The sequence below is a fragment of the Protobothrops mucrosquamatus genome, unplaced genomic scaffold (assembly GCF_001527695.2).
Source record: "Protobothrops mucrosquamatus isolate PMUCROS unplaced genomic scaffold, P.Mucros_1.0 scaffold1014, whole genome shotgun sequence".
In the NCBI taxonomy this organism is placed as follows: Eukaryota; Metazoa; Chordata; class Lepidosauria; order Squamata; family Viperidae; genus Protobothrops; species Protobothrops mucrosquamatus.
In genome coordinates this window covers 246,790-262,271 of record NW_015387250.1, presented here as the reverse complement: position 1 = coordinate 262,271, position 15,482 = coordinate 246,790, and the positions used below count along the sequence as shown (strand labels likewise).

Here is a 15,482-nt window from a genome sequence, read left to right as displayed (position 1 = left end):
CCACGGATGATCTCCCCCAGCGGCTTCACATAAATATTGAACAGTAAGGGGGAGAGGACCGACCCTTGTGGCACCCCACAAGTTAGGGGCCTTGGGGCCGACCTCTGCCCCCCTGCCAATACAGACTGCGTGCGGTCGGTGAGGAAGGAGGAGAACCACCGCATCACGGTGCCCCCCACTCCCAACTCCACCAAACGCCACAGCATGATACCGTGGTCCACAGTATCAAAAGCCGCTGAGAGGTCCAAAAGAACTAGGACAGAGGAATAGCCCCTGTCCCGGGCCCTCCAGAGATCATTCACCAATGAGACCAATGCCGTTTCCGTGCTGTATCCCGGTCTGAAGCCCGGGATACAGCACGCAAAGGCACGACTCGGTCCAATGCTGCGGCAGCGGCCGTCTCCCAGGCCGCCGCCATATGCAGATGATACCACTCTAATGGCAGAAAGTGAAGAGGAACTAAAGAGCCTCTTGATGTGGGTGAAGAAGGAGAGTGTAAAGGTTGGCTTGAAACTCAACATTAAGAAAACCAAAATCATGGCATCCGGCCCTCTCAATTCCTGGCAAATAGATGGGGAAGAATTGGAGGTAGTGACAGATTTTATTTTCTTGGGCTCCAAGATCACCTCAGATGGGGACTGCAGCCAAGAAATTAAAAGACGCTTGCTCCTGGGGAGGAAAGCTATGGCACATCTAGACAACATACTAAAAAGCAGAGACATCACCCTGCCACAAAAGTGCGTATAGTCAAGGCCATGGTTTTCCCAGTTGCAATGTATGGATGTGAAAATTGGACCATAAGAAAGGCTGAGCGCCAAAGAATTGAGGCCTTTAAACTATGGTGCTAAAGAAGACTCCTGCGAGTCCCTTGGACTGCAAGGTGTTCAAACCAATCAGTCCTAGAATAGATCAACCCCTACTGCTCTTTAGAAGGCCAGATCCTGAAGTTGAAACTCAAATAATTTGGCCACCTAATGAGAAGGAAGGACTCACTGGAGAAGAGCCTAATGCTGGGAAAGATTGAGGGCAATAGAAGAATGGGACGACAGAGAATGAGGTGGCTGGATAGAATCACTGAAGCAGTAGGCGTGAGCTTAAATGGACTGCAGAAGATGGTAGAGGACAGGAAGACCTGGAGGAACATTGTCTATGGGGTCGCGATAGGTAGGATACGACTTCGCAATTAACAACAACAACAATTTACTATTCCCATTTTATTTATTAAGTCTTCCTTACTGTTTAATCAAGCACAGTAGATTCTCTTGTATGTTAATCTCTAAAAGAGGAAGTTATCAGAAAATAAGGTAGGAATCTCCTAAAAGAACCATGTAGATGGTATTCTCCATTAGTCTGAAAAAATGGTGCCTCTGCTCATCTACATTAGACTCATCGCTGCTCATACTCTCTACTCATCTACACATCAACACTGGAGGTTTTTAAGAAGAGATTGAACAACAATTTGTCTGAAATAGTATACGGGTTCCTGCTGGAGCAAGAGCTTGGACTAAAAGACCTACAAGGTCCCTTCCAACTCTGTTATTCTGTTATCTAGTCATTAAAATGGCTCTTAAACAATGACATAATTTTTCATGCTCAAAAGAGGAAATTGTAAGTAAAAGCATCACTGCTTGATAAATAAATAACAAACATTAACAAATGTTAAGTTGGCTTAGTAGTCCAAGAGAATAGTCCTTCAAAATTAGATTCAGGTTTGCTGTTATTTAAATCATACTAGATGCTTTATTACACTTTCTCTCTGGAGTACCCAGGTCAATTAATGGAAGTTTCTTGTTATAGTTGGTACAGTTATAGTTACATATGGTAGGTATAGCTATATGTTGGTAGCTCATAGGATCAGAAACAGAATTACAACCTGTGTCTACATGTCAATTTCTGATCTATGAAAATAAGCTCATTGTTGCAGCCTTAAGGTCCCCCCACCAATTCTATTACTGGGGAAAAAAATCATTGCACACTAAGTTGCTTTAGGGTTGTCTGGCTCTCCAGGAGATATATAGCGGGATTGTGGTACTATATGTGAAATCAGTTTGGGGCAGTTTAGTGGGAGTTGCACAGAAAGCTCAAACTTCATCCACTTTTACCAGCTTAGAATTCTAAGTAGTATATGGAAAAGCAGACATTCTGACCTTGAGCCATGTTGGGAAACAAACATAATTGATACCATATTTGACATACTGATCCTAAGCATTAGAGAGATGGTGAATGTATTCAAAATTGCCAGGAGCAAAGTGCAGCAGGCTTAACATTCCCATGTCTCAGCTGTAGAATTTGGGGATGAGGGAACTGTAGGAGTTCTGCTTTCACCAAACTCACTGAAAATATACAGGCTACAAACTCATCTTTAACTCATTTGCACACCTTGCATCAAAAGGACTTAGACATGGAAAGTAATTGTATAATGAAAGCTGAATTAGAAAAACATAAGGATGGAATGTGCTGGTCCTAAAAGCTAATAAAGAAGCACTGATACCCCTCATGTGCAAATAGAGTAAAAGATATCATAAATCTACAGAGTGGAGCAGAATTAAGCATTATGCAAATATATTTTAAACTTAAATTTGCTGAGCAAATTAAAGTGACCCAATTAGCATGTGAAGGGATTTACATAACATGCTAACACGAGGGCAAACAAAGCAAATTTAAGATCATATATAAATCAGACTTAGAGGACAGATACATAAAAGCAAACAATTTGATCCAGCATTCATCATCAGTAAGAACCAGTCCAACATTTGCCTATAAAACTTTCATCTGAAAACCTAAACAAGAGCTAATTTGTGCAGTGTATAGGTTAACATTCCATCTTCAATAATACATTGATAATTATTTAAAATTACACATAAAGGGAAGTTAATTTCTGACTACTTCTCAGTTGGCAGTTAGAATAATAAGCCCATATAGATTAGAGCTGCACTATTTTTTGAATCTTCTTTCTGCAAATGACAGGGCAGCTGTGAATATTATGATTTAGGATAGTAAACGGTAATGAGCATGTTGTTTCAAATTATTGAATGGTAGCCTTCCTTCCTTCCTTCCTTCCTTCCTTCCTTCCTTCCTTCCTTCCTTCCTTCCTTCCTTCCTTCCTTCCTTCCTTCCTTCCTTCCTTCCTTTTGTGGATAAAACACACTCATTTGCTCATGAGCAGCCAAAAAAAGGAATATCTCCTTAAGAAAGCCTAAGGGCAAAATTATATTCATTAATTTGGCATTAATTTTCTTTATTGTCTCTAAAAAACTGTATATGAGAGATAGACACATACTTTTTAGTTTATATAATGACAGATGAGTATAATAGAAAATTGAAGGTTTTTTTTTAGAGGTATTCAAAGGAGTAGCTCTGTTGTTTAGGAAACAAAAGAGTCAATCACACAACAAAGGATAAAAATGATCAAATGCCTAGCCAGAGGCTAAAATACATGCATGGGAAAGAGTGACAGATTGTATATTAGCAGGAAATTTGATCTGGAAATCAGTTGAAGGCTTTAAAAAAAGCTGATGTGGTTTAAAAAAAATATTTGTGGTGTATTTGATCCTTTAATTCAAGATATGCACAATATAGCTACTTAATGGAAATTAGAGAAAGGTATTTTGCAACAAAAGTATTTCACATTTATTTGCTGTTATTTTTTTTTTTAAATTCCTCTTTGCATTAGTTGGTGCCTTTTAGTCACTATCAGAAAATAGCAGTTTTATCTTTAGATATCATCATAATTTTCAGATTATGTGCCTTTATAACATCTAATCGTATTTTCTTTTTGGGAAAAAAGGATCAAATTGCAAAATTAAATAAAAGGTCTTCTTAAGAATTTGTCAGTTGGGAAAGTCAGCTTGATTTGGAGAACCTCTATGATTCAGTAAATGAATACTTCCTTATTTAGTGACCTCACAACGATTTTTAATTTCACTTTGCTGTAGGTATATGACATTCTGGTTTAATGCAATCCATTTTTTATATTCATGCAATTTCAAAATATATAATCTTTAACTATTTCAAGTCTGCAAAATTTTAGAGCTGCCATTTATTGTTTTAATCTAATAACAAAGCATAAGTATGTATGATTTTATTATCACAAACCATGAAAAACTCCTTAACGAATAAGCTGGTTTATATCTGGGTAGTATTTTCCCAAGGATTTCAAATGCCTTGGTTTTCCAGTGCAAATGACAAAACAAAACTTGGCATTAAATGAAGACTATAAATCTTGATGGTCACAAAACTCAAATGTTATTGATGTACTTGTAAAATGTCCATCATTACGACAAAGAGGGTAGAGATAGAATCTGTTGCAATAACTCATGAGCCTCAGTGATGAATAATCAATGTCACAAGCTGATTTTAGCTGCATCTTTAATTTCCTATCTCTTGTAGGAATAAATGGCATTACTTTATCTATATGGTATAAGCAGTGAAGAATTAGATGTTTTAATGTTCTCTACTGTTTTTATTTTATTTTTTACTGCTTTTATTATTTTAAAATGTTTTTTAATTTTTTTATAGTAATACATGTTTTGAATTGTAAGCTACCCAGAATCATTTACTGAGATGGGCAGCTATAGAAATCAAATAAATAAATAAATAAATAATAAAATAAAATAAAATGACATAAAGTAACCTTCCCCAATCTGATGCCTCTTGATGTGTGCATCTGAAACTCCAGGCATCTCCAGCAGAACTTCTTGTCCAGGTCAACTTGTCAGACACCAAGTTAGAAAAGATTGTTTTAGGATTTAATTCAAAGACAGAGCAATTCATGGTTCAGTTGCTTCTTAAACAAATGTGTTCATGTTATAAGCACATCTGAACTTTCATCAGAAATTTGTGACGGATGACAATTGGGTTATTTTGGTGGTGCCACACAGTTTAATGAAACCTTTAGACCTTTTTCTTCCCCTTTACTTTGAACCAATAGGTTCAAATGTAGAATGGCCAGTATCTCACTTGACTAATGTTTGGTTCTATATTTGCAGCTATGTCTTCTTATCTTTATATTCTTAAATCCGAACTTCCTGGCGCTATTGCAGGACTTCTGAATGGAGACCATAGTGGGTAAGGAGATATTTAAAATTATTCCATGAGGGGAAATACAATCATTTCCTTTGCATGCCTCTGGAAAAAAAAAGATAGATGGGACTTTGCAGATGTCCACACCTGTGCTTACCAGTTTGCAGTCTGAATGTGATCTGTTCTTCACAAGTGTAATTCCTTGCTGACTTAGTCCATAGTGATTAATAGGAGCCTGCAAGTTATAGCTTGCTGTCAGCATCTTTTATATCTGCAAATCTTATAAAAATATTTTGTTCTTATTTGTGCCAAATGAGGAATTATTGGAGTGAGCTTGCAAATTCAGCAGGACTATGTGACAACAATTTTTCCCCAAACTGGACTGTTTCAGGCTGAAAATAGATGATTAGATGTGTTCATCTTTCCACCTGCATATTTTAAAAAGTCCTTGTACATTAGGAAATCAGGATAATAAGGCAAGAAGCATAGCTAACGTGTCCCTTTTTTTACATTTCAATAGACAAGCATTGAAACATGCATACATTCTTTGAAGTAGTATGGCTATTACAGTCCTCCCAACTTAGAGTCTTCCAGATATTTCGAGCAAAGATTCCAGAATTCTTAGGGGTAAAACTATCTGAAGAATAGATTGGGTCTAATAGTTATATAAACTGAGGTTGAAGTTTATTGAAAACCCTTTTCTGGGGCTACATCGAGTGCTTTTTCCATTACCTTGCTCTTCCTGTTCAGCTGGACAGAATTCCATTGTTTCCCTTTCTGATTGGAAAATTCAATTTTCTAACTCAAGGTCTGATGTATGCAAGCCTTATTTAATTGTCTTTTAGATCAACTGTGGAACTTCATGTAAAAGAAACCAATAGATTCTTTTTTTTCTTGTAGAAACAGCCCCAAGTTGTATTTCTGTTTTCCTTACTGATGGCTTCACAAGGTGACCTCATCCCATACATTTCATACAGAGAGAATTTGACATGAATATTTTTCCCTTTTGCAAAATAAAATACTACCAAAATGAAACCTAATTTCTGTTGGATTTTGTCACTTGCCAAAGGAATCACACTAGGCATAAAACATAAGAACTGAACCTGTGCTTCAGCTTGAACCTTTTAAATTACTCTTTTCATTTTACTGTATTAACCTTTTTTAAAATCAGCTAAGCAAAATTTGGCAGGTACCAACATTTTTAAATATTTTTGTTTTTGATGAGTAGTTCCTAGCGTTGCCTTCGGGAATTGTTCCAGTTTCATATTTATTTTATAATTCTTCCAATTTGGCTGTGTAGCTGTGTTCACTATATCTTTACTATTAACTCAAAATCAAACACACACACACACAGAAGAACACATATATAAACACACATATAGTGCAGCTTAGTTTTCTGACAAAAATGTTCCAGTGTTGCTCTTGTTTTGAATAAGCTGCCTTTGTTCCTGCTTGCACAATTAAATAGCTTAAGGCTATCATTTGGTTGCTTTTCTAGTCTTCTGGTTTCATGAATTTGAACTTTTATCATTAAAAATATACTTTTTGAATGGTAAGTCAATTAAAAATATTTTAGTTTTTTTTTTAAAAGGCAACAGCAGCAGAAGTATTTTCATTGGACTGACAGAACTAATACTATGTGATGACTCCCTATTCATGAGAGGGCAAGGCCACGAAAGGGTTCCTTCCTGTTTTCCTGGAAGAAGCATCAGAATTAACCTTCTCAACCCTCCCCCCCCAAACTCTGAAAAAAGAAATAAAAGAGTGAATGATTATACAGTCTACCACAAGAAAGTAATTATCTCCTCTCCTTGCCACAGAGCCAACAGAACCAAAAGATTCCCGAGATTGGGAAAACTAGGCAATGCAAAGTCCTGCACCTCTCTAGTGAATGCAATCAAATGTCACCAGCACTTCACAGATACAATGGAAGACACCATGTTTTTATTACTTGTATTTGCATTACTGTTAGCTGCCCAGAGTTGCATGCCACAAAATAGGAGGCCATATATATTAATCAGTCAATCAATCAAATAGATAAGCAACCTCTAAGAGGTGAGCAGGTGATTCTAATATGAGTAGTCCTTCAAGAATTATGGATATGCTGTTCCAGCACAACCAGATCCCTTTCTCATTAGGGCAGTAGAAACAGCAGCAAAGCTGCTGGGTGATGGCCTGAATTGAACAAAAAGGAAGCTCAAAATTGTCAGTTTAATACCATTGCTCTAGATACCCTTTACAGCAACTCAACTCTACCACAGAAGAGACTGAGACAGTAGCAACAGCAATAGCTGCATAGTGCTTTACGGCATTCTCTAACAGTTTACAGAGTCAGCATATTGACCCCAACAACCTAAGTCCTCATTTTACCAAACTCGGAAGGATAGAAGGCTAAGTCAACCTTGAGCTGGTCAGGATTGAAGTGCTGGCTGCAGGCAGAGTTAGCTTGCAATACTGCATACTAACCACAGCATCATCATGGCTCAGTACGAAGTGGCAGCTTACTCCAGCAACCAGAAAGGCTACAACAGATTCTTTTATACCTCTAGAACAGTGGTTCTCAACCTTTTTAATGCCGCGACCCCAACCGGTCGTAAGTCGAAGACTAAACCGGTCGTAAGTCGAGGACTAAACCAGTCGTAAGTCGAGGACTACCCAACTGGTCATAAGTCGAGGACTTTCCCTGCCCGGGAGCACCGTGCATGCGTGGTTCCGCCCCCTGCGCCGGCCGAGGCGTAGCTGGCAAGCGGCAGAGACAGAGCAGGCCGACCACCAGCTGGCCCAGCCCAAGGGAGGTAAGGCACCCGCCAAAAAAGGGGGGAAAAAATGGCAGACAAAAAAAATGGCGGGGAAAAAAAGGGCGGACAGCCTTGCTTGGCGACCCCCGTGAAATGGTCGATCGACCCCAAATGGGGTCCCGACCCACAGGTTGAGAACCACTGCTCTAGAAGAGAATATATGTAACTCAGGATTGAACTGTAGAGTCCTTAGTGGTCTCTCAGCATGGTTATTTCCTTGCAGATGTGTCATTATCTAACTAGATAGCATCATCAATGCAAGTGACCATGGGGTTTGCTGGTTTGCTGCTGTTTATATATAGTAGCTTGCCTTGCCAGTTTTGTGAGGATGTGGCTTCTTCCTTGGTTTTCCTGGAATAGAGTATTATTTTCTGCCTGATAGTTATTTGGTATTGATCCTTGCTTATCTGAATAGTGGCTGCTGGAGGGAATGTGTTCTAGTCTTTTTGTTTCCTTCCTAGGTTTTTTATTGTCTCTTTTGAATAATATGAATTTCCTCTATTGGCTCTCAGGGGTCAGGTGAGCACATCAGGGCCAACTGTTTCCTATTCTACAGACAAAGGTGTGAGGAGAAAGCGAGCTACCTCAAAGTAGATGCCAGATGTAGAGGAAAATGCTGGACTTACTCAACCAATTCTTAACAGAGAAATTAAAAAGAAGAGTGTGACAAGAGAAAAAGCCCCTCCCCAAATACTGTTAAGAAAGAAAGGGACTATTTGTTGGTGAGATAATACTCAGGGGTAGTCAACTTTGGCTCTTTTATGACTCGTGGACTTCAACTCCCAGAATTCCTGAGCCAGCACAGCTTGCTCAGGAATTCTGGGAGTTGAAGTCCACGAGTCATAAAAGAGCCAAGGTTGACTACCCCTGTAATACATGAATCCCAGCTCCACTTCAATGAGAAATTCCAGCATCCTCCTGTTACCCTTGTAACATCATTACATTACAGGGATGAAGAGGGGAGAGAAAGCCAAAACCTTAGGATAAAATGATGGAAGTGGAGAATACAAATGACAATACAGCTCAAGCAGTGGTTTCTATAAACACAGGAGCAACATTAGCCTACTTGTTAAATGATCAGAAAGGACTCCATGGCTCTGGGGATTATGAGTAAAGTTTAAGAGTACCATAAGAATGTCAAGACGAAAATATCCCTGTGCAGGTGTACCAATTCTGCTGGGCAAGGCAGCAAATAGGCACAACATTATCTACTACCAAATCAATGCCCAACCTGCTATATATAGTATTTTTCTTTGAGATAAGAGTCCCATTGTTACAGTTCTTTGACAAAGAGCAAGGAAGGCAGCGCTAAATTTTGTTTTTTATTCTGCACTCTAAATTATATCTTCCAATGGATTTAAGGTGTGAGATTTCCCAGACATTGAGGATGAGCAAGTAATGATTTTGACTCCAGGCTGGTGGTAGTGAGAGATTTCCTTATGAACGTGTTCAAATGATGAACTTAGGTGATGTTTTAGATCTCTGCAGAAGACCTGATAATGAAAGTAGCATCAGTGAGTTTGCTTATAATTAGGTCCTTTGTTTTATAGACAGATCCTTATTTTTCAGAGGTAATTCTCAAGCCCTTAGCAGCCACGTATTGGCAGGATTCTGAGTCTTCCTTAAGTAAATTTATAGAAAGGGGAAACTGTTTATGTTACAGAAAACATAGTACCTGGATATGCTTATTTTAGTGTCCAACTTATTCCCATGTTGATTAGGGTGTTTTCTTGACCATCTTACTAATAAAATGTTGATGCACACAGGAACTTGACTATTCATTTTCATGATGAAGGAAGAATATGTAGATGTTATGTGGTTGTAATATTTTGGAAACTATCATCCTCCCAGGCGCCGAGAAGCCCGTTACAGAGGAATTAACTTTAAAGAAAATCTAAATAAATTGTAAAAAGTGTTAGCATTCATGTTCAATTCATCCTAGGATAGTGATTTTTTTTCATTCAAAGAACACAATATCAGGTGTAGCAATTTGCAAGGGATTATGGCTAAAATATGCACACAGAAGTGGATTACTGATTCCAGTAATAATTCTTTCTTTATCATGAAAAGGAATAGCCAGCTCCCCTGTGTGCATCAATGGAAAACAGTACTCCTGTGGCCTTAACTTTAACCAAGGAGAGCAGGGGAACCGGAAGCATTATTGGTGAGAGGGAATCTTGCATTCTTCCCACCATGGCAACTGTTTTAAGAATACTCATAATGTGCTCTCGCAGTTCCATTGGCTCACAAATATTCGGGACCTCTGGCAAAAGGCATACATACAGATTTATATAGAATAAGAACTGAAGTCTAAATATTAGCCCATCTGACATTTTCAACAGAATGTGCCAGGTCTGCTGAAGACATCTGGCTGTGCCAAAAGTTATACACTGAAGAATAAACTCTTTATTGGAGAATCCTCTATACCAGTTGGCCTGAATAGCCAAAGAAAATGTTTTGGAGACATGGTGTTGAAATCCTTGTAAAGGAAAAGAACTATCACCGAAACAGATTAAAAAATGTTCATTGCTCATTCTTTAACCATATAGGATAAATATATTAGATGCCATGTATATAGGATCTAATATAATTGGCCAGAGTAATTGTATATTAAATTATCATATCAGTCCACCATTGTTTTAGAGGGAATCTTTTTTTTTAATTTATGGACAGTTTTTAGAGAGAGTTTGAGAGCATAGTTCTAACCTTGAGAGTTGCTACCTTCTCTGATTATACTGTTTTTTTTCCATAACAAATATTTTTAAATTGCTGTATAAGCAAGAAGCATCTTTCTTGCTTTTGTCAACATCAGCCAAAGACTTAAGTGCTGATAGGGCAGAATTCCCAATTGCCTAAATAACATTTTAAAAAGAGATTCTTGTTCCCATGAGCTTTGTATTTCCTTAAATTAATCTATCATGGAGCAGAACTTTCACATATACCTTTTTGCAATGGATTTTTAAAATAAAAGAAATGCTTATAAATGAAAAACAGATAGTTGCATGCCAAATCAAGGAAGGAAAGAAAATGTTTGGTTTCAAGGTGGTAGGAGATATGTGATGTGTCATTTTCTAAGAAATTTGGAGACCTCTATTTTAATAATATTCTTGTTAATACACCACCTCACGTAGGAGACATTTTATCCCTGCTCCACTGTGTGCGTAAAATACCTTCTGCTCCAAAAGATCGTGCTTGCAATCAAATGTGGGCTCTTAATTTGAATTGGTTAAGCAACATTTCTGTGCCAAGAACACATTTTGAGTTCTGAGAGTACACTGTGGGCCCACTCACAAAATGGCTATCATAGGATATCTCCCTATTCATAAAAGTAGAGTTTCACAAAATGAAAGAGACAAATTAGCTACTTGGGGTGCTCCTTATTATCCAAATGTTGTTTTAGTGAGCTCCAAAGCAATTGCTGCAAATAAATACGATGCAAGAAGTTTATAGCATCCTAGTTTCTTATTTATTTGCTTTTTTACTAAACTACTTTTTAAGGTGGAAAAGAGGCTGATAGGCATCCAGGGAAAGGATTTCTCAGGGACCGACATTATCAAAAATTGATAGCAAGAATTTTCTAATGTTTGTCTGTCTGTCTGCTTAGGAATAACACAAGCACATACCTCTCTCCTTTTTATGTTATTTTGTTTGGTATTCTTGAAAACTCAGATGCTTCATACTGCTTTGTAAAACATAAACTAGCTTGATAAATACGTCTTAATATGGATTTTAATCTTTATCTGTTTATCCGCTATACAAGTCTCAGTATGTAGGTGAAGACATATTGAAACTGTTTGCATTATATCTTCTAATAGTTCTTGGTATCTTGATGGAAGATTACTGCTGCTGATTACCTCAGTTTGTATCGTCTTCCCTCTAGCACTTCTTCCTAAAATTGGTGAGTAATTTTAAAGACGATATTCCTATTGTGTAATTTACTGTTGGCAGCCAACTTTTTTTTCTAATAGCAGCTTGATTGAGAGACGTCAGAGAGGCTCTTAATATGAGTTTAAATACATTAAGGAAAGATTGAGCAGGGTAGATTTATTTGCAACTTAGTCTGCCTTCCAGACTTGCCTAGTTAACCTATTAGTTAGATTGCCCAGTATTTTGTCTGCTCTACTAAAATAAAACATTTACAGAAAAACATTAAAGAACTGCATTTACTTATTGTGTGCCATTATTGGTAGACCAGTTCTAATTCAGTGCTGTAAAGCTACATAAATGGTCTGTGACAGGCAAGTTGGAATGTTTTTGATGGAGTTTTAAGCCCCAGACACCAAACTCTATAATGAAAAACATACCTACAATGTGAAATTCTTTTAACCTTATACCAGGATCACTTTCTTTATAAATTGTCTTTTATTTTTACTGTTATTTTACAGGCTTTCTTGGCTACACAAGTAGTTTATCATTTTTCTTTATGGTGTACTTTGCTCTTGTGGTAAGTAAAAAAGAATCCAGATCATAGCTTATATTTTCTTTTTATTTTGAACGATTTCAGAATTCCTTTGAAACAGATGTCTGTCTTTAAAAAATTTGTCTTTAAAACCAAAGTATTCCTTCTCCTGTCTTTTACATGCAGTGTATGTGTTTCCTTGTGTGTAGGTAAGTTTTTTGGCTTAAAAAATCAGGAATATGAAAAAAACATCATTGTTAATTTTTTTGGACTGTAAAATGCAGTACAGTGTATTTGTTTTTGCTGACAGGGCAATGAAAAATATTAGTCTGCGTGGGATGGAATTTTTCATCCTTACTTCAAACCACCATTTACTGCAACTTGCGCAGAAGAAAATGTCATCTTTTCCAAATAAATTGAATTTACGTGTTAGTTTAATAGCACAAAGCACAAGAAGCAGCAGAACTCTTCTGAGAAATTTAACATCCATATTAATATATCAAGGTCTTATTCTTTCAGACTGAAAGAAACACTTTCTTCCTAGTCTGCTGTCTCTGTGTCAAATAGGTCATTCAGTGCTGATGTTTACATTCATCGCTTCTTTTGTGATCTATGGAAAACAGTAAGGGTGTGCATTTGGTTTAGATTTACTTCTACTGTGATTTCTGCAACAGTAAAGAATATGTAGAAATGGATACATTTCAGGATAGGTTTAGAAATGAATTATCTTCAAAACCAACATCTCTATGTGCAGGGCCCACAAATGTGTATTCAAGCAATTGATATGTTTTAAAAGTTCCAGCATATGCTGGCAACAACTGTGCCATCTATATCTTGGAGGTATTTATTTATTTAATCAAATTTATATACCACCCATCTCATCTAAGTGACTCAGGGCGGTTCACAAATAAAAACCATGACAAGTGATATAGTTCAAAACAGTATTAAAAACAGAGTTAAAGAGATAAGAGTTACAGAGGTTTAAAAAAAAAGGCAGAGGGAGTGCCCTTAAGACACCAACCACCCCCATGGAATATATACCATTCTTAGACCCCCATACCTGTTGGCAGAGCCAGATCTTGACGCGTGGGAGAATGGGTCTTACCTCACCTCTGGGGGCAAGATGTTCCATAGGGTATGGGTCACAGCAGAGAAGACTCTTTTCCTAGGCCCTGCCAGCCAAAACTTTTTAGTGTTAGGGGCTTTGGGGATAGGACATATTTATACACATTGGCCAAGTTGAGAGATGGTCTCTTGAGTTGGTGTATCATTGCCTCTTGCTAGGTTTGTGGCATCACGCTCTTCCTTAAGGAAGAGTTCACTATCTTTTACATCCAATCTGTCAAGTGTCCTCTATCTGCTGCCAACAAACTCCAGAAACACAGGAACAAAGTGACCAGCAAGAATTTAATGCATGCAAAAGGAAAGTCAGCCCTGGGAGTGGCGGCTTGTTCCCTATCTCACCACCTAGGAGTGTTGGATCTCATTCCACACAGAACCCCAATTCCTCAGAATTCACAGGTTCAGAAAAATCTCAGGTGATCACAAGGTATGACCACTATCATCTCATGAGATTTTGTGCATCAGATTTCCGAATATGAATAAATGCAAGCAATTATACTAGCAAAATGCCTAGCAAAAAGATCAGCTGGTAAAAAAAAATATCTTGAACCCAATTTGAGAATATATATTGGAGGTAGGGAAGGAAGAGAAAATAGAAACTTTATAATATGTTACATTATAGGGAATAGTTTTAATTAGAAGAACATTGAGATGTAAAAAAAAATCACTGTCTTCCTTTTTTGTCACTGTTCCCCTTTTCTTAGGCTATTTTAATGTGGCCCACTACATGAACCCACTACATATGCTGTCAAAATTACAGATACTTCCATAATCCAGAAAGGTTGCTGATCCTTGGGTGCAAAAAATACCTTCTATTCAATTGAAAAGGGAATCCATAAACCCTAAGAGCTAAATCCACAGATATGCTCATGTGGTCTCTGGAAGAGAGTGAATAAGGACTAGTGAATTGTTCTTCTGCTCCCTTTCCCTTCCACTACCATATATATTCAGGAGTACCATTGCACATATGTTCCTTCTTGCTAGATTGTCCCCCATTATTCTGTGATACTGTCCTTCCAAAGCAAGCAACTCTGAAAGAAATTATTAGCCCCCCCCTCTTTTCTTTGGGTAGTTAACCCATGGGCCTGGGTAAGATTACTTTACTACTTGACTGTTAGTAAGAGGTTATCGCTGTACCTATTTATCTTCCTTTGAGTGCAAAGATTGGCTTTCAGTGGCTCATGTTAATCACTAGAGTAATAATTGAGTGCCATGCATGCTGATGCTGTTTTAATTTTCAGTCACATTGACGTGTAAAGAAAACTGGGAGAGGGCATCAAATAGGTACAAGTAAAACCAGAATAGAGTGATAATAATTATTTATATATGTGTGAATTTATATATTTCATTATGCCCACATCACCCCTATTTTCTTTTAAATGGTTGCTCTTTGACCTAGGATAGATTGATGGAAGAAAACATTAAAGCAAATGAAATAGCAATAACAGCCATGCTTAAACATTATTATTCCTTCTCTACCTTTCACCTGAGCAGGCATGCTTTGCTGAAGTTCGGTGCTTTCCCTGTAGAATAATAAGCAGTGCCCCTTGACTCTCTTGTCTTGTGTTGACTTGCAGGCAGACCTTACTTTTCTTGTGTTTTTAAGAAGATAAAAATCACATAAAGGCTGTCCTGCAAAAATGCCATCCAGAGTGCAAGACAACAAGTCCATTAAGGAATTGAACTATAGGATAAAAATCAGACTTCAAAGCTGTCAAAATCTCCCCCTAAGGGCAGCATCTTTCAAGATCTCCAAAATATTTTTGCCAAGTCTAGGAGATGATAATCTTCTGCAAGCTCAGCAACCTTCTGTGAGCTAAATTGCCATTCATTAATACCTACTTGGGCTTACCTGCATCCAGTATGTCTCAGTTCCTTGGCAGGTCCAGTGACAGATCACTTATTCACCATCCTGTCTGTTGTAAAACGATTTTAACCAGATAGTCTGGGAGGGAGATGGCCGTGTACACTGTATCTAAATGATGTCTTCACCATAGGTATTTTTGTTGTAACACACATTTTACTTGATTCTGGTTTGTTTGCCGAGTTCTGTTCCCAAGTAAAAGTCCCAGTTGTTTAATGATTTTGCGTGAGCTTGATAATACTAGAACTGTATGTTCTCTCAATGCCCAACAATTATT

The 15,482-nt window shown here is 37.7% G+C and overlaps 1 protein-coding gene across 1 annotated transcript in view; it reads left to right on the top strand.

Annotated features, from left to right (window-relative positions):
• The window catches only part of SLC38A6 (solute carrier family 38 member 6), a 49,551-nt gene that overhangs the window by 18,080 nt on the left and 15,989 nt on the right, over positions 1-15,482 (top strand). The window contains exons 6-8 of the mRNA XM_015819895.1: positions 4,989-5,067; positions 11,636-11,718; positions 12,206-12,264. Coding sequence (XP_015675381.1) covers positions 4,989-5,067; positions 11,636-11,718; positions 12,206-12,264 — 221 coding nt within the window. The remainder of the gene's footprint in view (positions 1-4,988; positions 5,068-11,635; positions 11,719-12,205; positions 12,265-15,482) is intronic.